Source organism: Euprymna scolopes, chromosome 21 (assembly GCF_053919585.1).
Source record: "Euprymna scolopes isolate OS-2025 chromosome 21, ASM5391958v1, whole genome shotgun sequence".
Taxonomy (NCBI): domain Eukaryota; kingdom Metazoa; phylum Mollusca; class Cephalopoda; order Sepiida; family Sepiolidae; genus Euprymna; species Euprymna scolopes.
The window spans coordinates 44,075,099-44,098,498 of NC_136502.1; the positions used below are offsets into that span (position 1 = coordinate 44,075,099).

General features: G+C 32.3%; 1 protein-coding gene across 2 annotated transcripts in view; it reads right to left on the reverse strand.

Annotated features, from left to right (window-relative positions):
• The window catches only part of LOC145242177 (uncharacterized), a 102,917-nt gene that overhangs the window by 2,518 nt on the left and 76,999 nt on the right, over window positions 1-23,400 (reverse strand). Inside the window, exon 1 of one of the 2 annotated variants that reach the window (XM_080105169.1) lies at window positions 7,575-9,681. The exons of the other annotated variant lie outside the window; for it this stretch is intronic. Coding sequence (XP_079961295.1) covers window positions 7,575-7,780 — 206 coding nt within the window. The 5' untranslated portion in view covers window positions 7,781-9,681. Of the gene's footprint in view, window positions 1-7,574; window positions 9,682-23,400 lie in introns of those variants that run through there. 2 annotated transcript variants of the gene reach the window in all.

Genomic DNA, 23,400 nt, shown 5'->3' on the forward strand with positions numbered 1-23,400 from the left:
ACAGCAATTAAAACATGTCCTTTAAATATATTATGGAAAGAGGAAGGCTGTACCTTGTTTACATTTTATATTTTAAACATTGTCTAATAAATTTATATTCTTTATAATTTGACTAACTGGGCGGCTGGCATTGCCTGGTCATAAAATACGCTTAAATATGTAATTTTAATTTATGTAGATTTCATATTTATTATTATAGAGGCAATTCTCTATCGGGTATTGTATATTATATAGTATCCAATATATAGTAGTTATTTAAAAGTAAAAAAATATGACTTGAGTACCATCAGCTAGTATTGAAACCAAAACATATAGTGTTCCAGCCTTAGTCGTTGCCGTTTGAGCCATCATTTATTTTTTTCTTTTTACATGGAGGTCACCACTTATTAAGGCCCAGAAGCCACTCGGGGATAAGGGTTATTGCGTGTACAGTAATCAATGGGATAGTATCGTAGTAATCGTTAGTATTGGAGATTTGATAAAGTGTCTTACTTAAGGAGGCGGTTCATCAGGAATTTGTTTATGTTGGACTTGAAGACATCCAAGTTGTAGTCAAGTGGGAAACAGGCAAACAGAAGAGTTCCACAGGCGTGCAGTTCTGATAAAGAAGCTTTGTTCATGGAATCTATGTTTTGATTTAGGCACAGATAAAGAATGGGGAAAATTATTGACGGTGGGTTAAGCTAGATGGGTGTTTATCGTCAAATATTGGCGAGGGGGGACCAGAGATTGGAGCTCAGACGAGCACTTGCCATGGAAATAACGATAAAACAAAGACAGGCTCGCAACGTCTCTTCTGTGGGAAAGAGGTTGCAGGGAAGCCCCACCAAGCCACAAAGTCTATTTTGTACTCTGTCAAGGCAGGATGGGCTGTTTTTAGCAGCTCCTGCCCAGATGTGACAGCAGTACTCCATCCTTGGACGTACTTGGCTTTTATATAGAGAATTGCATCAGTAGTGCGATATCTTCTAGAGCGGTAGAAGGATGAATAAGAAATAATTAAAAATGAAACAACTATGATGTAAAAATGTGTATTTGCGCATGTGTAGAAAAGCATTTTAAGTTGACTTATGCCTTCCAATTTCCATTTTTTTTTAAAATTTTGACCTCTTTGCAGCTATTTTTACTGGCTAAAAACCTATAGAAGAACAGTTCAGTAAAAATTCAATCATTTGATCCATCTCCCGCTGCTTTGCGATCTTGCGTCTCGGGAGAGATGCAGTTGTAAAAATTTGAGACAGACACACAGACATAGTGAGTTTTATAAGTTAAATTTTATTTTTTATTATATACAAGCAATAATTTTCTTGAAATTATCATCATCACCATCATCATTATTATTATTATTATTATTATTACTAGTAGTAGTAGTAGTAGTAGTAGTAGTAGTATAGTAGTAGTATGAATTAAAGTAATTTAATGGAGTTTTCTGGTTACGTTTACAAACGAGTACATTTACACATAGCAAAAATTTAGCTTACATTGGAATACTTTCTTATCTCCCATATAATATTTTGATTGCAGAAATCCCTTCTGGACCAAAGTACCGTAGGTTTCCAACAACAGATGCCACATACAAATTTTCACTAAGATTTCAATAAAAATAATGTGTTCTTTATATTCCGTGATTATTATTTGAAAAATACTGAAAATTTCATTAAAATTAGTTAATTTCTTGATTTTGGGTGAATTTTTAAGTAAAAGGAGGGTTAAAACGTTGTAATTATGCATAAAACGAGACCCTACATTTCAAAGATGGCGGAAGGTCTGTCAATTGAGGTATGGAAGCACAAAATTGATACAATATTTCCGCTATTCTTCAAAACTGCTTACTTTGGACAAAATATTAAGATTTTTTTGTTGATATATTTTTTCTAATATAGTTATGTTTTCTTTTTAAATGTACTATTTTTAAATATACTTTATTTACACATACGTTATTTAAACCTGTGCAGTACTGCAGTAGGTGTATCAGAATTTTTGTAGGAATTTTTGACACCCCTAACACGAAACTGAATAAAATATAAAAACTCGTAATTTCTCTTTTAAAGGTGGGTTGTTTATTTTCTGTATGGATTATACTTCCAAAATAAACTATTAAAGTTGTATAAAAAGTAATAGAAATATTTTTTAAAAAACAGTAATGAAATTAATTGAATTTTACGAGCTTAGTATTTTTCAATTTTTAAACTTTAAAAATCTATAAAAAAAATTTCTATTGATTCTATTTTGACACGAGAGCCACCTACGAGAATTTTACGAGTTAAATATTTTTAAATTTTTAAACTTTAAAAATCTATCAAAATTTTTCTATTCGTTCAATTTTTAAGATATTTTCAGGGTCAATGTGAAATTTTATGCTCTTTCCAATAAACCGAATATAATATTTTAGACAAACGTTTTTTTTTAATTCAAGCCCCCCCCATTTTCAAATGTCTATTAAAAAGTAAATAATTAATTTATGTACCAAAGTTTTATATATCACAAATTGAAGATAAAAGATCAATAAATAATATATTCAAATTTAAAACAAAAAAAAGTGATTTTGTGTTTTTAATCGCATAGAAATATCTAAACAATTTGACAGAAGATAAACACAGTCATTTGAAAAAGATATGCGATTAAAAAACTCAAAATCCATTGATAAAGAAAGTTTACGTATTTTTATATATTTTTATTATAAAGGAAGTGAAAAAATAAACCTAAATTATAGTTAACTATAAAAAATAATATTTTTTAAATCGGCGACGATCGTAATAGACTGTGTAGATTTAAATAATGTATATGTAAATAAAGTATAGTACATTTAGATAAGAAAACGCAACTATATTAAAGAACACGCACACACACACACACACACACACACACACACACACACACACAAAAGCATAAATATGTTAGAAAAAATATATTAACAAAAAAAAGATCTTAATATTTTGGCCAAATATATAAGTAAGCAGTTTTCAAGAATAGCGGAAGTATTGCATCTATTTTGTGCTTCCATACCTCGATTAACAGACCTACCGCCATCTTTGAAACTTAGGGTTTTATTTTATGCACAATTAGCCAAAATGTTTACACATTTTAAGCATCGGCATTCATTTTGCACGCACCTAGAAGCACAAAATGGGTACAATTTTCGAATATATTTTCTATTAATTCTTTTCATTCCCTTATAATAAAAAATAAATAAAAATACGTAAACATGTTTTTATCAATTAATTTTTATTGCAAAATAGAAAACAAGGAACACGATTTATACTAAAATTGAGATTAAAAAAAAATTAATTCAAAAGGAAACGTTGTGTGGTGTTTTTGCATTAAATGTAAATAAACATTTTGTTAGTTTCATGGATGTAAAAAACTAAATTTTGTTGATTGTTTGCTTAAAAAATTGTATTAAAAAAGATAGGAAAACGATTCGACTCATACTGAAACTGGACAGTAATTAAATATACAAATTAGAAACGAACAATAAATAATTTTCAAAAATTAAAATAGCTTTTAATGAAAACGAACGATAAATATTTTTTAATGGGAATCTATACTATTTTTGAGCAAACAATAAACAAATTTTAGTTTTTTATCCATGAAAAAAAGGGCGCTTCTACACTATTGGGACGGAATTTTGGAAATCGTAAAACTAAATTTCACATGAAAACAATGGTATCTACGTATTCCTTGTATTTTTAAGATGATTATATCTAAAAATTACGAAAATCGATAAGGTAGAAAATTATTTATTAAAGAAAATTAAAAAATAGAATTTGATGAACACGATCGTAAGACACAGAAGAGTTCAAAAGGGAAGTAATTTTCTGTTTTGATTTAAACAAGATAGCGGCAATTTTTCACCTGCTAACACAATTAAAGTTGTTTTTTGTTAATAATTCAATAATATTCAGGTAATTCCGACTGCATAACTTGGAAGCTACTACTGTAACTTATTAGAATTGACAAAAAAATCAGTTGAAACGATTTTTTTTTTTTTTTATCTGAAAATCCATTTATTAGGTACGGGCAAAAATGGTATAATAAAGATGGGGGAGGAGTTAGTTTTGAAAGTCGATTTATCATAATGTGTTTTTGTATGTTTCCGACTATTTTTTGATTGTATTTAAAAGATTAAAGACTAAAGTTAATTTCCAAAAGGAAAAAAATATTTGTACACGTGAAAAAAAAAAAAAAAATTATAAAAAATGTTTTCACGGCAAGCCAACCAATTCAGCTTAATTTTGAAGTTAAATAAATTCATTGTAAAAATCCTTTAAAAGATAAATATTAATTTTCTGGGTCTATTTCAAAGATAATTAGTAAAGTCCTAATATATTGAATTAAATAAAAAACACCTTGTTTATACAACAACAAAAAAATAGCTTGATTATCCCATAAACCGAGGGTTCTCCCCTTTCACAAAATTGCGACAAACGGAGTTTTGTAAACACGGATTATACGGAACCCAAAAATTTCAGTCAGTCGAAAGGCTGTTTGAAAATGACGTCATGTAATTAAAAGGAGGTAGTGGGTGCTAGATTTTTTCTCCTCCAAACGTGCATCCGTACATTCTTATCCTGAACGTTTGTATTATTTTTTACCATTTTTTAATTTAATTATTTTTATATGTTACTGTTGTTAAATTAATTTTATTTTTAATTATTGTTCAAGATTATATAAAAATTATGTTACGTCGAAAGTTTCAGATTCATGCAACAAGGAAGTTCAAGTGTAATGTGAACAGACATCTTACGTATAAAAATTGTGTGAAACCTGTAATTAAAAAAAAAAAGTAGAAATATTTTTGGCTATTATAATTTTTTTTGTGTGAAAATATTAAATAAACAATGCTTAATTCAATGATAATATCAATAGTTCAAGAAATTCATTTTTCTTCAAGTTATATCGAATTTATTAATACGGATTTTAGGGGCTTTTTTCGAAATATTTCTGAAATTTTTTTTTTTTTTTTTTAATTGTTATAATTTACGATGCTTTATTTTCATAAAAAAAAGCAAAAATAAATTCATGCTTTTTTTCTTTTTTTACTACTGAAAACCATAACTTTACTAAAGGTATTTTTTGTTTAAACAAAATAATACATTTCCACTAAGATTTAAATAAAATTAATGGGTTCAATATATTCCGTGGTCATTATCTGATAAATACTGAAAATTTCATTAAAATTGGTTAATTTTTTGGTGAATTTTTAAGTAAAAACAAGAACATCGACAAGAACATCGACATTCATTTTGCACGTACCTACGTATCTACTACAAAATTTCGTCCCAATTCTGTAGAAGCGCCAACATTTTTTTACATTTAACGCAGAAACACCATACAATTTTTCCTTTTGAATTAATTCTTGTTTTTATTTTTTTATTTTTATTTCAATTTTAGTATGAATCGTATTCCTTATTTTTTCTTTTGCAATAAAATTAATTGTACCTATTTTGTGCGTCTATGTCTATACCTCACGCATTGACAGGCACGAGAGCCACCTACTAGAATTTTACGAGTTAAATATTTTTAAATTTTTAAACTTTAAAAATCTATCAAAATTTTTCTATTCGTTCAATTTTAAAGATATTTTCAGGGTCAATGTGAAATTTTATGCTCTTTCCAATAAACCAAGTATAATATTTTAGAGAAACGGTTTTTTTTTTTCAAATTCACCCCCCCCCATTTTAAAATGTCTTTTAAAATTTTAATAATTAATTTATGTGCCAAAGTTTTATATATCACAAATTGAAGATAAAAGATAAATAAAGAAAATATTCTAATTTAAAAAAAAAAGAAAGAATAGTTTTTTGGAAATTTACCTGTAAAGTCCAAAGGTGTAAAACATTTTCTTTTAAAAAAAACACGTTGTTTTTTGTTTTTTTTTAATGAAAGCTCATGTTATGCTTACATCGTCAAGTAAATATCAGACGCTGACGGCAAATTTTTCTATTTCATTGAATGTTTTCTTTTTTTAGATATTAAAAAAAAGTTTAGTCGATAAAGAAGTATTAAAATATATCAATTAAAAACTCGTGTATTTCATTAAAAGAATTTTTTAAAAAATCGATGAAGCGGATTTTTTGTTCTAGGGGAAAAACTTATAAGTGAATGTGCGTTTCCTTTTTAACTACAGAGGATGAAAAATACTAATTTTGATTAACACACGCAATAAAAAAGAGACATTATTTATGTCCCTTGGACGAATCCGTATTTCATAAATTTCATTTTAGCAGCAGCAGCTCTTTACAGCTTCGTGCAAAACACGTTGCGAAAATGCGATTTTCTACGACCCTTGCTTTAAAAAATCCTTTTATTTAAAAAATACATGGAATTTAAAATATAAATATGGATAAATTCTTAACAATGAAGAATGGAACCACTCATTTAATAGTATATTTTTTTAAGTAAGTGATTTTTTAGCATTTATATATATACATATATTTATAAGCAAGTTAAAATATGTTGATTTTCTTTATATTTTTTGTAAAGAAACCCGCTTTAAAAAAACAAATATTGCATAATTTGCTATTAAACCTGTTATTTTTTTTTTTAATTTGGTCTTTGCTCCTTTAATTGAAAAAAAAAAAAAATGAGGGTTTGAATTACATTTTTCAAGTAGTTATAAGATTCGAAAAATAGTAAGTTGAATTATTAAAGTTCTGATCATCACTTTTAATGGCCACTTTCTGATGCACCTATCCCTACACAGTAGAGATCCCAAGGTGTAAGAGAGCTTTCTACTCCAGTAGTTTCTCCCCCAGAACTGCTAGGCTTTGGAACTCCCTTCCGGGTCACTGCTTCCCCAACTGTACTGACATGCAGAAGTTCAAGTGTAATGTGAACAGACATCTTGCTGCCCAACTCCCTACGTAGTACCACTGCAGCTTATGTCCCTGACAGTAGACTCTACATCAAAGCGGCAATGTGCCTTGTTTGGAGTGAAAATGTAATTTTTAAAAAAATGGTGTGGGGGGGGTGACATTGTGTCACCCCTCTTTTGCTGTCACTCGGGGCTCAATATCTATATGGTAATAGTGGACAATAAATAAACACTCGTCTATCTGAAGCCACTATCAATAATTTCCCCCCACTCTTTATCGGTGCCTAAACCTAAACGTAGATTCCATGAACAAAGATTCTTTCTTAGAACTGCACACATGTGGAGTGTGGAACTGTCTTTCGTTTGCCTGCTTTCCAGCTGACTACCATATGGTCGTCTTCAAGTCCAATGTAAACAAGTTCTTGATCACCCGTTCCACTTAAGTAATCGAATTTACCAAATTTACACTACTAACGATTACTATGACACACTTTATCCTTATTCTTGAGTGGCCTCCGGGCCTTGATAAGTGGTGACTGGTGACTCTTTTGTAAATAAATAAATAAATAAATAAATAAAAATTTAAAAAAACTAAATTTATCTAAGGATCCACACATACGCACTAGAGCGTTACTGGAAATCATATTACAGCGACAGTTCGATTTACCGATGAAGGAGCGGGGGATTACAAAAAAAAAAAAAAAAAAAAAAAAAAGGAAAAGACCTTCCTCTTCCCTCTACCCCCTATTTCACTTACCTTCTAACTTCAGGATTCTGCTCATCCTGCGGAATAACGATTTTTTCCTCTTGCGTTTTTTCATTAAAAACCGATCCGTCCGTGGTTATAGCTGTATCAATGTTTTTTTTCGCATGCTTTCGGCTCTCCCTATTCTTTCGACTAGCAGCTCTGTTGTGCCGATCCCCAGTTTTTTGTGGATCATCTTTACTTGGTTTCTGTCCCATTTTTTTTTTTTTTTTTTAGTAATTTTATTTTATTTTATTTTACTATAATATCGTCTTTATTTCAACTGAAATGTTTGACAGAACCTCTCAAATGCATTTTTAGCAAGTATTTATTTATTTATTCCCCCCTTTCCTTCTCCACAAGAGCAAAGTTAGCCACAAGGTCGGTTTAAAAAATGTGAGAAAAATCCACTAACCCCTAAAAAGGGGCACTGCGGATTGGGAATAAAAATAAAAATTGTCTCGGCGGATTATCCTTCTCTCCTACGAATGGGGGCATAACAGAAACTACACTTTGATCTGCGCTCGATGTTTAATTGAAAAGGCGGAACTTTTTTTTTTCTTTAGTCGTGTTCAAAACAATTCAACGTTGTGCAGAAATTAACATTTCAAATTCATTGTTTCTGTTTGTGGTTTAATTTTGTTTTTAAGTAAAAAAAATCACCCTTTTAGTAAGTTTTAAAGCCACTCGAGTATAATGGCTATGAATAGGTTGTCAATTGAGCCACGAGGAATATTATGAAAGGATTGGAAATATTGAATGGAATGAACAAAATCTGATTACTTGTGGTGAGGGCGGTTTTGGACTTGGAGATGACCATGTTGTTGTCTGCAGAGAAGTAATCCATGATAATGTGTCCCACTTTTTTTCTTGTATGCAATTCGGTGAGTGTATTTTAAGTTGTATTACTCGTTTTTAACTAAGTTTTTCTTAAGGGGTACTACTGTGCATTGGGAGCAAAAAACAAAAACAAAAACAAAAAAAAAAATAAATCCATCAGTTTAAGAGCATTTTTCTCCTTTAAGTGTAGACAAAACAGACTACACTTTAATCTTCGCTTGAACAATAAAAATATTTTTTCTTACTCAGTGAGTGCACTGAGTGCATCTCTCTTGCTTCTCATTTAGAATTTTTTTAGGGTCCTCACAATTTGAAGGCCGAAAAACACTTTCTTCTTAAAAATAGAACGTTTGCTATTTTAAAATTATAATTCACGAGAAACGAAATTCAAAAGAAATATTTGTAGTGTCTGGCCAATTTGGCCTGTTCAAGTGGACTGCACTGGGATTAACAAATTAAACTTTGATTGAATGCAATGGTATTTTACAAAATTATGTTTCTGCTTGTCTCCTCCACGAAGGCAGAGTTAGATACAAGATTGTTGTTGTTGTTGTTGTTGTTGTTTTTGTTTTGTTTTTTAATGCGAAGAATATCCAGTTCCATCAAAAGAGACACTATTGATTAGGACATTTTTTTTTTTTTATGTGCAAGTCTTGAAGGATTTCTTCTTCGCGGACCGAGGACAAAACCAATGACGTACAAGTACTACGCTTTGATCCTAGCATAGATTGTCACTGGAAAATACTACTACTAGTAATAAAAGAACAGTCGTCTTCAATTGTGCGGAGAGAGATGAAAACAAAATTTCTTTTTTTCTTTTTTTTTTTTCCTTTTTTTTTTTTTTTTTTTTTACAAAACCATTAAGAGGGTGGCCGTGGCCGAGAACACCCCACATACCATTTTTACTCAACTCTGATTCTGTTGTTTTCGTTTTCACGGCATATTGTTGAATACAGCAGCAAACGTTTATAATGCACTCACTCAATTTAATATCGTTTTCTCAGGTTCGTTCACGTATTTCAATAAAACGTTTCCTTTTTTTCCCCGTCGATTGGCCTCATTAAATCTTAATGCTTGACGAACCTACGCGGTCGGTCAAGTCGTATTGAAAGTTTATGTCGACAGCGACAATAGTCAGTCGTGTTTCACTAAAACAATTTTGAAACTATTTTAAAGATTCTATCATCTACGGGTCTACGCTTCAGTTTGCTGTTTCATATTTCCGTCGCTCAACAAGCGAATTGGATACCTGTCCCTTTTGTTCGTCCCAATTTTTAAGTGTCAAGTTAAATCTAACACGCCTACCAAGCAAAACTGCTTTTATTGTGTGTGTGTATATATATATATATATATATATATATATATATATATATATATATATATATATATATATATATATATATATATATATATATCTTACCTGTGTTCTATTTATTTTTATCGTTATATATATATATATATATATATATATATATATATATATATATATATATATATATATATGTATGTATGTATGTATATATATTATCTTACTTGCGTTGTTTATATGCAATATTGGCAATAATCAATTTTCTTATCTCGACTTGACCTTATCTCAATTGACGGATAGTGTTCATATAAATCGAACAGACGTCATCGACAATCAAAAAAGCACTTTTATAAACCGAATTCACATCAACGAGTTCCTTTTTCTTATTTCCGGCTGTTACACTTACCAAAAACGACTACTTTTCGCTCAGTCGGTTTTCTGCCTAAGCGGGGGGTAATGTAGCAGTTTACATTTATTTCCTCTGCTGGAGAGCAGCAGCAGCAGCATCTGTGAAGTGATTTATTTGGTCACACGAGGACCAATTAGACTCTAGGGTGTATTAATTTCAAACGGACCTTTTGAAGGACTACTTCCAACCATCTTTGGGAATCATAGACGGCAGTCACAGAGCTTATTGGCGCTCAAAAATAACAACAAAAAATATGTCGGTCTTTTGTTTTCTACGCGGGTCAGTTTGACACCAAGCAAGCCTATCTCCATTGGAAGATAAACTGTGCAAAGAACTTCAGCAATTAAACTTTATTATTTTATTTATTTATTTTTTTTTTTCATTCTGACGTAGTGTTAACTTTCAGTTACTTATATAGGTATTTATTTATTTACTTATTAGTTATTTTATTTCCTTTACTTCCCGGTGTCCAAGTATTGGAAGTTCTGCCATGTCGATCAGGTTCAAATGTTCACTCGCCACCACTTTCAATCCATTGTCTGATGCCGGCGCTCTTCAAATCTTTATAATCTGTATTTACACATATTCATTCTATGAATATTTTGACCTGTGATTGATGCAGTCGGTCCATCTTTTTCATGGGCGGCCTTAATGATAGAAGCCAGGGATGACAATACTCTCAATTTTCCTGGGCCACACATGTGCTGGAGGTGACCGTATCAGAGCAACCAACTCCACCAATGAATCTAGACACTGGCTAAACCCAGTCTAGACCTCAATTAATATATAGGGTCTCTGTCAGAAAGCTTCAAAGCACAGATCCAACGGATCATGGCCTGGTCACTCTAGGCCACTCTGACTATATGTCATGCCAAATGGATATATAGGTCACTTCAATAAATACTTGTGGTCACTTCAGCATGAAGTGATTCCTATGAACACTAAAAATGCAAATGACTATAATTGCTTACATTTTTTTCTTTCTCCGCTTCATTGAAATTCACTTTCCTTTTCATTTTCTAAAGCAAGGAAGTTTTTACATGGACATGTTAACTCCAAAGTATTTTCAACCAATGGAAATATTTGCATCCCTCCCCAAAAAGGTAAGTCTTACATGTGAAAGTAATAAGCCAGTTCAATGTGAGACACTCCTATAAAACGAGGAGACAAACAACTAAAACTAGACAGACTTTACCAACTGTATCTGCATGGAAGACCCCCAAGAATCTTCTCTACAAACCACTACGTGTTTTGAGGGGCCGGTATTGCAAGACAAAAAAAGCCAGTAACTTACATACCACCTTCACCTCATGCATATCTAAACACGCACTAGCAAAAACAAAGGTAAACCGACATACACACATACACAATGCCACACTGCCAAATACTCACATACGTATAACATTTACACATATTTACTCTATGAATATTTTGACTTGTGACTACTCTTCACTCAACTTTCTTTACATATTTTTATACTATGACGATTTACTAACATAAAAATAACTTTCATATTTATATACGTTATATGAAAATGTTTCGTGATGAAATTTCGTTTTTCTCAAATTTTTCATTTACTAAACTCTGCATATATTTTAGATAACACTTGCTAGCTGATGAGCCCTCTATTCTCTCGATGTGTCATTTATTTTATTGTCATGCAATACCTGATATACGCAATGGCAAACGTCAATCTAATATAAATACTGCGAAATAAGGACTTTATAAATTGTTCTTTGGAGTATTCAGTCGAACAATAATTTTGATTGTAAAGTTTTAATTTTCTTTCTCTTATATATCCCAATAAAATGTATACACTCTTTAAATGACCATAAAACCAACATTTATTATAAAAAAAGAAAAGTTTCATACATCAAAATACTGTGAACAAATATAGAAACCAGCTTATTATCGAAAGTGTTCAAATTATTGGCCATTGTGGTCCATGAACAGCTGATAACGTTGACTGATTGAATCGAAAACGTTCCTAATCAGTTCAGTTGGTATGTTGACACATCTTCTTTCAATTGTTGCTTTCAACTCATTCATTGTAGCTCGTTTTGTGGTGTGAACCCTGTGTTTAACATGCCCTCCGCACCCAACAAAAAATCTAGGTGGGGGGGGGGCAAATCTAGTGAACATGGATAGTACTCGATACTTCCTCTTCGTCCTAACTATCTGTTTCGCAGGTGACTATCAAGATATGCTCTTACGTCATGATGATGGTGGGGAAGTGCTCCATCCTGCTGGAAGTGCTATTCTTTATTCCTCGACATCTCTTGGGAACGTGACATAGCGTATTCATGTAGCGAGTTGAGATAATTTAAAGAGTGTATACATTTTATTGGGACACCCTGTATACACACACACATATATATATTTACTCACACACACATATATATACACATATATATATATACATATACATATGCATGTATATATACATATGCCCACGCGCGCGCGTGTGTGTACATATATATATGGTGCTCGGAAAACTCGTAGCCGGAAAACTCGTCACCTTTTGCTAGGTAGGAAAACTGGTCCCGTATTGATTAAATATCGACTGAAAACACATTTTATGACCGTTCTGATATATATATATATATATATATATATATATATATATATATATATATATATATATATATATATATTCTTCATTTTCTTTCTTTGCTAAAACAACTTTTACACACCAATTTATATTATAAATGTCGGTTTGGTTCTTGACTATGCACAAAAACGCTATTATAATCAAAGATGGCCTTTATCAAAGCCAAGGACCACATTATCGTTGGTGTTTAGAAAAGGATTCTGTTTTGTTTTGACAACCGTTTTATTTATCTATCTATCTATCTATCTATCATCATCATCATTATCATTATTGGCTCACAAGGAGCTTTCGCACAGGTCATCAAAGATCTCTCCTTGAAACCGGCCTGTGGTGTTCCCTAGAAGCTGAGTGACCACAAGTCTCCCCAGATTTGCAGTACCCCCCACCTCTTTCGATAGTATTTGCAAATAAATTTGCATTATCGCAACAGCTGCTTGCCATTGATTTCTCATTGGCAGCGGCGATCGGTCTTCACTGGAATTTGAGTCCCAAGGTGTCAGTTCTCTTCACACTTATCCAGCGGAGATCTGGTCAGTGCTCTCTCCTCGGGTTTTCCTTCCTCTTTGACTTTATTTGGCTGTTTGTTCTCACTTTTTTTAGGGGGGGGGGCAGTGATGTGGAATTGGAGTGGAGATGGGGTTGTTATTATTATTATTATTATTATTATTATTATTATTATTATTATTCATTCCTAACAAGGCATATTACCACTTGAATGTAAGTAGTTACTATTTGGGATCTACAGACGACTATGTGGAGATTTGAGCAGCAAGATGTTTGCTTGCATGAAATTTAAACTTCTGCATGTTAGTATAGTCAGGGAAACAAGAAACAAGGAGGGAATTCCAATTTCTAGCAATCCAAGGGAACAAGTTATTAGTATAGAATAGGCACCGCCAAAAATGGCCGAAAAATCAAGTTGTTGTTTTTTAAAACGAAATTACATTTATTAAAATCCATTATTTCTGAGTAACTTTTTTTTCCAGAAAGATAAAACCCTGAATTTTATCATATAGAAAGCAGAATAATGTAAAACTTTTTCTACTATTTTTAATTAAATTTTAAATGTTAAATTTTCCCCCAAAAGTTAACAATTGGCGTTTTTTGTTTTGTACAAGAACGTATATAAATAGTTAAAAAAAAAAAAAAAAAAAAAAAAAAAGGGTTTTGAAAGAATTAATTTGTTTATTTCTTGTCTAACTAAGATTTAGGGTGATTTTCTATGAGAATATGCAAAAATATTATAATATAAGTACCTGGATTTCAAATAATTCCACTTATTCATATAGACAACCAGTTACTTCGAGTAGATTTGATTACTGTTTACATTTGTACTTGATAAAAAGCAAACTACGGAAGACCAAAAAGGCAAAAAAAAACTTATTTTTCAGTGACGAAAATTTCAATGCATTATTAACGCTGAGGCTGGCCAGTACCAGATGGGTGACCATTTGTATGTGTTTGGTTTTTAATGTGTATGTGTGTGGGGGCCAGGCTCTCCAAAATGGGGAGGGGGGGCAATTTAAAGCAGAATAAAAAAAATTATTTCAGCGTGTTTGGTCCACCGTAGTCGAAAGGCGGCAAACGTTTCCAAACTTGATCGAAAAAATATTGATATTTTTAACACAAAGGGCACAATATTTATCGATTTTTTTTTGTATCGATTCTTCAAAGCATGCCCTGTTTAATAATGGTCATGTATTATTCGGCTTGCTAAAAAGAAATTGTTAATTTATTTATCAAAGATTTTAAAATGGCTTTTTTCGTATAAATATTAAAAAAAAATTTTTTTTTGTTTTGCTTAACTTAAATTAATTATTTTACTTAACATATTCACCGAATTTCACACTTCAAAACTCAAAAGCGGGATAATTAAACACAATCGAAGTTCTGATATTCAGACGTCAAAATAAGGTATGCAAACAAGTTTTTTTTTTTTTAATCTATAATCCCGTCCCTTACAACATAATGTTTTGTTCAGTTTCAGATGATTATTTTAAGCATATTTGGAACCCCCTCAAAACAAGGGGGGGGGTTGTAAGTAAATATATATATATATATATATATATATATATATATATATACATATATGTATATATATATATATATAAATATTGTTTATGAAAAATAAGTACACTTATAAAGTTCATTATTCTCTTAATAATCGTTGAAAATTTCGTATTGATTGGATAATTACCTGATTTTTGGTAGATTTAAAAAAAAAACGGTCCGTCAAAAAATACTTACCTGCCTCCCCCCCTTCCCAGTTTTGCCGGTGCCTAGTATAGAAGGTTTTCCAGTATCTAGGAACCTTAACAGTGAAGTGGTGGGATTTTGCTGCTTGATGAGTTAATCGGACATTATGTACATCGATAGGACACAAGTGATATGAGTTCATCAGAGCATATTCCATTAAAATACTTGCAAAACAAGCACAGAGATGCAACAATGCAGCGTGCAGCGATGGGACAGAGGGTTATTATACAAAAATATTATAGGAATTTGTTTTGCTGTCGTTCATGCTAAAATAAACTCATATAAATCCGGGTCATTTGGGCTAGGTGTTTTTTTTTTGTTTGTTTGTTTTCGGGTTAAGGTATATGGTTCTATAGAGGTCCATTTTACCTTCCCTCTTTAAAAAGGGGTTGGCTTACTGCTAATTGCCTGAGGCGCTCCTACCGGAGGATTCCGACGGTGATTGCTCAGGCATTTTTTTTTTTTCGTAGGCCAGTGCACTTCATCTAGTGTGCTGGCTTTTCAATCCCGACATTTTGACCCTGTGTCACACCTTTCGGTAGTGGGGAGGGGGTGGTAAATATTAGACTAACTTTCTGCCTTAGCTCCTGTGTTTTTGTTTTGAACCGGTGTTCTTTTTATATCTTGCTTGTTTATACTTATTAAAAAAAAAAAAACAGACAGTAAAAGGTAACAGAAAGAGTAGAGTTACCTGCTCCCTCCCCCTACCGCCCATTCTCGTATCCTGTAGGTTTACATTCTTCTTCTTCTTCTTCTTCTTCTTCTTCTTCTTCTTCTTCTTTGCCAAGTTTTATTGTTTTAATGTTCAAGTGTGTAATATATCATTTCAAGCACATAAAAGAAGACCCCCCCCCCGCAAAAAAAAAAAAAGCCGATATCCTAATCCCAGACAACAAAATCTTACAAAAATTATAACTGTGTCGATTGTCTGGACAGAATGTAAGACCGGTTAACATTTATATTCTTGCTGGTTTTGCCAACTTATTATCATTTCACAAAGTTGAAATACTTGAAATACTTGAAATCAAACTTGTTCAAATACTAAATATGAGACAAAAAAAAAACCTTCGCATTTATCCATATTAATAGAGAAATATTAACATTTTGGTAATTTTTAGACAAATTTATCAATTTATTTTATTTTTTTCAAATTAAATTTTCATTCGACAATGTATTGCATATATATATATTCTCGCTAGATTCAACCCCTCTGATGAGTCGTAGACGACGAAACACATGTTAGTGGATAATTATATTTTAAAAACAATATATATATATATATGATTATTTTCATAGCCAAACAACGTCGCAGCTCACAAGAGCCATGACAGCCAACGAACCAGAAGCCCAAGACTCAAGTTTCGCCCTCATTTGGGCTCATCAGTTAGACATAGACAATGTATATATATATATATATACATATATATATATATATACATTGTTTACTTGCCTTTCCATGAGGGCAAAGTTAGACACAAGGTCGGTTTTTAATGTGAGGGGGAGACCAGTTCCACAAAAAGGGGCACTCTGGTTAGTAAAAAAAATTTAAAAAATGTATCAGTCATAAAGGTCCTCTCCTCCACCAACCGAGATCAAAAAAGTGAAATGGAAAAAGAGAAGTGCAGCATCAGAACGAACACATACTACACCTTGATCCCCGGCTCAAAGGCCAAGAACACACACACACACACACACACACACACACACACACACACACACACAGATGTTAATATTAATAATTTACAATGTCAAATTCACAAATGACACCATGCATGATAGTAACCTTCCCAGTGAATAAATTGGGAGAGTTTGTTGGTTATATGAGCTATGTAAATTTTTCAAGGTAGTATTTTTTTCTATTGTTTTTAAGGTAAGCATCTGAAGAGAAAACGACTAAGAAAACATGATGATGACGTTTGTCCATCACTTTTGAAGATGACTGTGATCATGAAATTGTTCTATCAGACCGATTCGAGCTTTGAAGTACCTTCCGCATCTGGGACACCTGTGGGATGATTCTGTTGCAAATGTGCTGACTGACCTGTCTTTTCTAATGGCATACTTCCTCTTGTGTTCTTCAATGTGTTCAGATTTAGCAATTGTAGTTCCTTTGTGGCCTGTAGTACATCACGAACATCTGTCTCGGGCTAGTTTTTTTTCACCCACGAATTAGAATACAAACTAAACTGTTTGAGGAAGAACTTCAGCTTGTCCTTGAATCATTTCCACTGTCCCCCTGCAGTTTCTTTTCCTTTGGACAGCTCATCGTAAAGGAGGTGTTTTGGGAATATTGAATCTGTCATGCAGCATATAAGACCTGCATAACGAATGTGATACTGCTGCAACATGATGTGCTTCAGCCTCTGTCCTATCGACAATATGTTGCATTCCTCTGCCTGTTCTACAAATACTTTAATGGTGAATGCTCTGACGAACTACAAGCACTTGTACCTCCTCGACGTGACTACCCCCGACAAACCCGACAAGCAACTTAGTCCCATCCCTTTACAGTAGAGATCCCTAGGTGTAAGAAAGTCTTTTACTTCAGTAGTTTCTTCCCCAGAACTGCAAGTCTTCGGAACTCTCTTCCAGAATTCTGCTTTCCCAACTGTACTTATATGCAAAAGTTGAAGTGTAATGTGAACAAACATCTTGTTATTCAACTCCCTTCATAATGCCTCCGCAAATTATGTCCCCGACAGTAGCCCCCTACTTCAAAGTGGCACTGTGCCTTGTTTGGGGTGAAAATTGATTTAAAAAAAAATAGAAGGTTTGACTGGACTACAACCTCTGTATCTGGTATTTTATTCTGCCACTTGATTTTCAACAATCTACGGAGGCAGATCATATGGAAATGGTTCAGTTTCTTGACATGTCTGACATATATGGCCCAGGTTTCACAAGCAGACATGAGGATGGTAAGAATCACAGCTCTGTATACTTGAAGCTTTGTTTGCAGCTGAATTCCTTTACGCTACCACTCAATCGGAGACGTCCAAAGGAAGCACTAGCCTTGGCTATCCTACAATTAACTTTATCGCCTATGCATACTGCCCTGAACAGTAAGTAAGTGAGCTTGTCCATGGCTTTTAGGTTGATTCCATAAATTGCGATCTGGGGTTCAACATGTCGTTTTCTTGGAGCAAGCTGGTACACTACCTTAATGTTAATAATACAAACCGAAATTGTCACACACCTTCGGACAACAATCAATAATATATTGCATGTTTGGTCTGTGTTCACATTGAAGGCACAATCATCAGCAAACAGAGGGTGTTGTATGATGGTGATCTTAATGCTGGGGACAGAGCTAAATCGTTTTAAGCTGAATAATTTTCCTTCTGTCCAGTAATTAATGCTTGCTTCTGCATTGAATGCATCAGTCAGCACTGCCAAGAATATCATGCTGAAGTGCGTTAGGACCAGTACACAACCCTGTTTAGCACCACCGTTGACTGGGAAGTCATAAGAAGCCTCTCAATTATCTATGACACGAGCCATCGTCCCTTTGTGAAATTGTCTGACGATTGAGATGAATATCAGGACATCCAAATTTAACCATGATCTTCCATAGACCTGCCCGGCTTACAATGCCAAAGGTCTTTGTCAGATCAACAAATGTTGTGTGGAGATCCTAGTAATGTTCCTGGCCTTCTTCCTGAAGTTGACGAGCAGAAAATAAAATGTCAACTGTACCACGCTCCATACGAAAACCATATTGACTTTCTGAAACGAGGCCATTTTCCAGGTGCTTTGTAAAACAATTGAGTAGAGTCTTGCGAAAATTTTTACTGGCTTTGCTGAGAAGTGAAATTCTTCTATGGTTGTTTCAGTTCTGTTTCCTTTCCTCTTGTAGATATGCATTATGGATGCACCTTTGAATTCATGAGAGAAAGAGCTTGTGTAGCGTTTTTGCCAATGTGGGACCACCTGCGTACATACATGTGTACACATAATATATTCATTGAAATATGAATGTGTACAAATACACATTTATATACACACCATAAACGCATACATATGTACACGCATGCACACACATATACACAGAAAGATTAAAAACACGTCTGTGGAATAAAATGTATAAATTTATATGTAATAGATTAATTTAAATGTGAGCATATTTATATTCATATATATATATATATATATATATATATATATATATATATATAAAACAGTAGATTATGTGTGTGTGTGTGTGTAAATATTTAATCGATGAACTCTTAAACTACTGGTCACATGTATATATCTCCGAGTGTATGGCATTAGAACCTTGAGTTTTACCACTTATCAAGGCTCCAAAACCACTCGAGGATAAGGATTAATGAATGTAACGTGGCAGTGTAGTACATGTTAAGGGCGTAAATTGGACAGACTTTGATTATTTATGGGAACGGCTCAACAAGAACTTTAAAGGTAATGTGAACAAACATCTCAGTGCACAACTCCTCATTTAAGATGACCTTAATTCACAGTGGTCCCTTATGGCTCAGGTGTTGTGCCTTGTTTGGAGGTGAACTAAAGTAAATGAAAACAAAAATATTTTAGCATATATTTTATAGATTTTTTTTTAAGTATATAAGAAAAAAAAAAACCTTTGAGCAATAGAAATTATACAAAAGCCTAAGCGGAGTTTGTGACATATTTCCTTTTAATGGACGTCTGGCATGAACGAACAGCACACAATATTATTTTACTCTGAGTAATGCAGTTTAAGAATTATATGATTGGGGGAAGTTGTGGGGGGGGGCATCTACACAGATTTTGTGACATATTTCCATTTCATGTACCTCCTTTGCAAACAAAGACCTCATAACGCTATTAAACCCCCCCCCCCACCTCGCCCTGGGCCTTGGATCAGAATGAAATACACAAATACATTTAATGTCATTTAAAAGAATATATGTGATTGTAGTGTTCTGAAATATATGACGTACAAGTATCATTATTCTTTAATATTCTTATAAAAGAAATATAGCAAGTTATACTTTGACCACCTAATTTACATAAGTGCTTGTGGGTGTGTGCAGACAGATACCAAGTCTCGATTAGTAAATATAATAACATTATTATTCTGCTCTATTCTTATAGAGAAGTAGAGAGACCTATTATTTTACAAACTAATATATATATACTAGCAGGGAGACCCGACGTTGCTCGGGATTGAATGATAATCAACGAATGTTTCACACCCCCATATTTTTATTGTCATCAAAATCGGAGAAATCGACCATTTTTCAATCAAATCGATTGATTGCCTGTTCTAGTTGGAGACCCATCGTGGTGCACCAAGAGGAAGCTTCACAGGCTTCCACACAGTGATTAGTCCACAATACATTGTAGTCTACATTGCACTGTAGAGAACTTACTGTTGATTTTATAAAATTATGTTTTTATATAATGGCTTGAATGAAAGTTAAAAATGCTAAAGTCAAGTATCATGGTTCAATTGTGCTTTAAATAGAAACATTCATTCTGAACGTGCCCCTGCCATATCAAAGAACCTGTTGTTAAATGTATATGCTGCACCTTTCTGCTGGTGTGGTAACAAAACTTCTCAAATGTACTTGTGATGTTAGGCGGTATAAGTGTTAACTTTGGCCAAAATCTCCTGTTCCTTCTTTCATTGGATTTTTTCGATTATCGATACTTATTGAAGACATTCCTTTACAAAACCTATCTAAGAACACTGCCAGATACATAAAGTACATTTGTGTGAAACTTCATAAAAATTGACCCGGCCGTTTCGGAGTTTATAGGGAATAAATCCTTTCTCCACACAGACAAAGTTCCTTTTATATATATATATATCATTCAAACACTGTATATGGTTAAATGGCAGTTTTAGTCATTTAGAACTGCTTTAAAGATTCACCGCTCACTCATTTTTCGACCAAATTTCAAACAATTATTACAGTTTATAGATCACCTTCTCAGCTACATTGAAAAAAAAATTTCAATTTTCGTTCAGTAACACAAAAGTTATGATGGATTTTCTGGTGTTCAAAAAGTTATGATGAATTTTCTGGTGTTCAAAATCGTAAAAATATGTAAGGAGGTGAGCAACGCTTTTTATGACTGGCTTCCATAGCAACCATGTCGCTTCAGCGACTACTGTTGCTACTAATTCACTGCTGTCGTGGAAAGAGAAGTAACAAGTGAAACAGAGAGAATAAGAGCATGAAAGGGAGATAATTGGGGGATTTCATTGAAAGCATACGAGTGCCGTACATTGTTTTTACATATGTGTTTATGGGGGCAAAAAATATAAGACTGAAATTAAACAAAGAACAAGTGAATTTATTGGAAGCCTGGAAAAATCATGGACTACAATAGAAAAATGCGAGCATGAAAAGTAATATGGTTAAGCTTAAACATAGAAAAGTACCGGACTACTTGTTAAAACTGACAAAGAAAAGGCAAGATATTCTAGTAAAAAAATATAATAAATTTATAACTTAAAATATTGCACCATTAAGAATTGATTATATAATGTCATAAATTGAATTTTTTTTATTCTTAATATTGCAATATTTTAAGTTATAAATTGATTGTATTTTTTACTAGAATATCTTGTCCTTTTGTTTTCCAGTTTTAACAACTAGTCCTTTACTTTTCCATGCTTAAGTTTAACCATATTACTTTTCATGCTCGCATTTTTCTATTGTAATACACACATATATATATATATATATATATATATATATATATATATATATATATATATATATATATATATATATATATATATATATATATAAGAGCAAATAGTTAATAAAACATGTTAAAAAAACACTTTGAAAAAGAGTTAAAAACATATTTAATCTGAAAAGGAAACACTTAATAAGTGGATAGTCCTTAAGCCGCAGAGTTTCGAAGAAATACTTTCCTTCTCATCAGAGGGTAGGAATTAGCAAAATGCGGGATCGGATTTTGCATACAAAAGTATTTGATGAAACTGCAAGTAAGTCAAAGATCTTACTTGATAACAAAAAGTGGAGCAGAGGGAATATGGTGAATGGATAGTCTGGTGAAAGGTAAAGTATCCAATGACAGTAAAATCCAAAAATTGCAAATCCAAGAAAGTTAATTAAATTTCCATTCGCACAAGTAAAATCCAAGGAAATCACGTAATTGGAAGATGGTCCAAAATAATCCAAAAGGCCGAAATCCATGGAATAATTCACAAATATGTACAATAGTATTAATTAAAGAAAAATAAGATATGCATTTGACACGGCTGCCGAGACAAAAAGTAAATAAGAAAAATCAGTTAAGAAAAAGAGAAAAAAATCAGTGGGAAAAAAATTAAATGGTGATAGAATTAAATATAAAATAGAAAAGCAAATGTCAAAATGACCCAGACAAAATAATGTTAAAAGGCGCAAAAAATATAGGGCAAGAAAAAGAGGTCAACGGAAATGTACAGGTTATTACTTAAGAAAATGTCAGCAAGAGTTATTAAAAGACACTAAATGGAATAAATAAATAAATAAATAAATAGATATAAAATAAAAAATAAAAATTTTATTAAGGGGAGAGGATGGCCGGTATCTACAAATTCTGGATGAAGCAAGTAAGTATGAAAGTAAATGCATATAGTAAAATATAAGTAAATATACATACAGGATATGAATGTGTGGGTAGATTGATATATTAGATAGATAGGAATATTTAAAGACTAAAACGGAAATTGCAGATAAAAAAAAACCGGCCAAGCAAAGAAGAAATAAAGAATTAAAATAAAGGATTATTAAGTTATAAAGTATTAAGAAAGTATGTAGAAAAAAAGGATAATGTTAAAGAAAAATTATATATCTATCTGGAAGGTTAAAGTAATAACTATGTAATTTCAAAATTACCATAATTAAATTTGGACTTATGTTTACAGAAAGAGATCAGTTCGTTTTTAGAATTTATTATATTGTTACTTTGAAGGAGAGTAATTATAAGTTATAGTTTCGGTTGTGCAGAGGTGACATGACTTAGAGCCTGGAGTGTAAGACTTAACTTTTTTTAAGATAGTCCATTTGATTAAGAAGGGAGCATTATTAGAGTTAAGTTTTTTAATTAAAGTGGTTAGAGAAGTTCCTTGGTTATTATTAGAATTATGGTTGTTAAAAGAAGAAATGTGGTCTGATATTCTTTTCTTAATTAATGTTGAAGTAGCGCCGATATATGTATGTACTTTATTAAAAGCTCGAGGTCTAATATTAATATTAATTTGCTGATTTGTATTGGTTAAATAGTTTGAATTTTGTTCATTGTGTTCAACAAATGGTGGGACAATGATTGTACAAGGACTATTACGGAGGGGATTATGAGTGTTGTTAGCGTTAGGATGGCTGTTAGGAGACATATTATTATTATTATTATTATTATTATTATTATTATTATTATTATTATTATT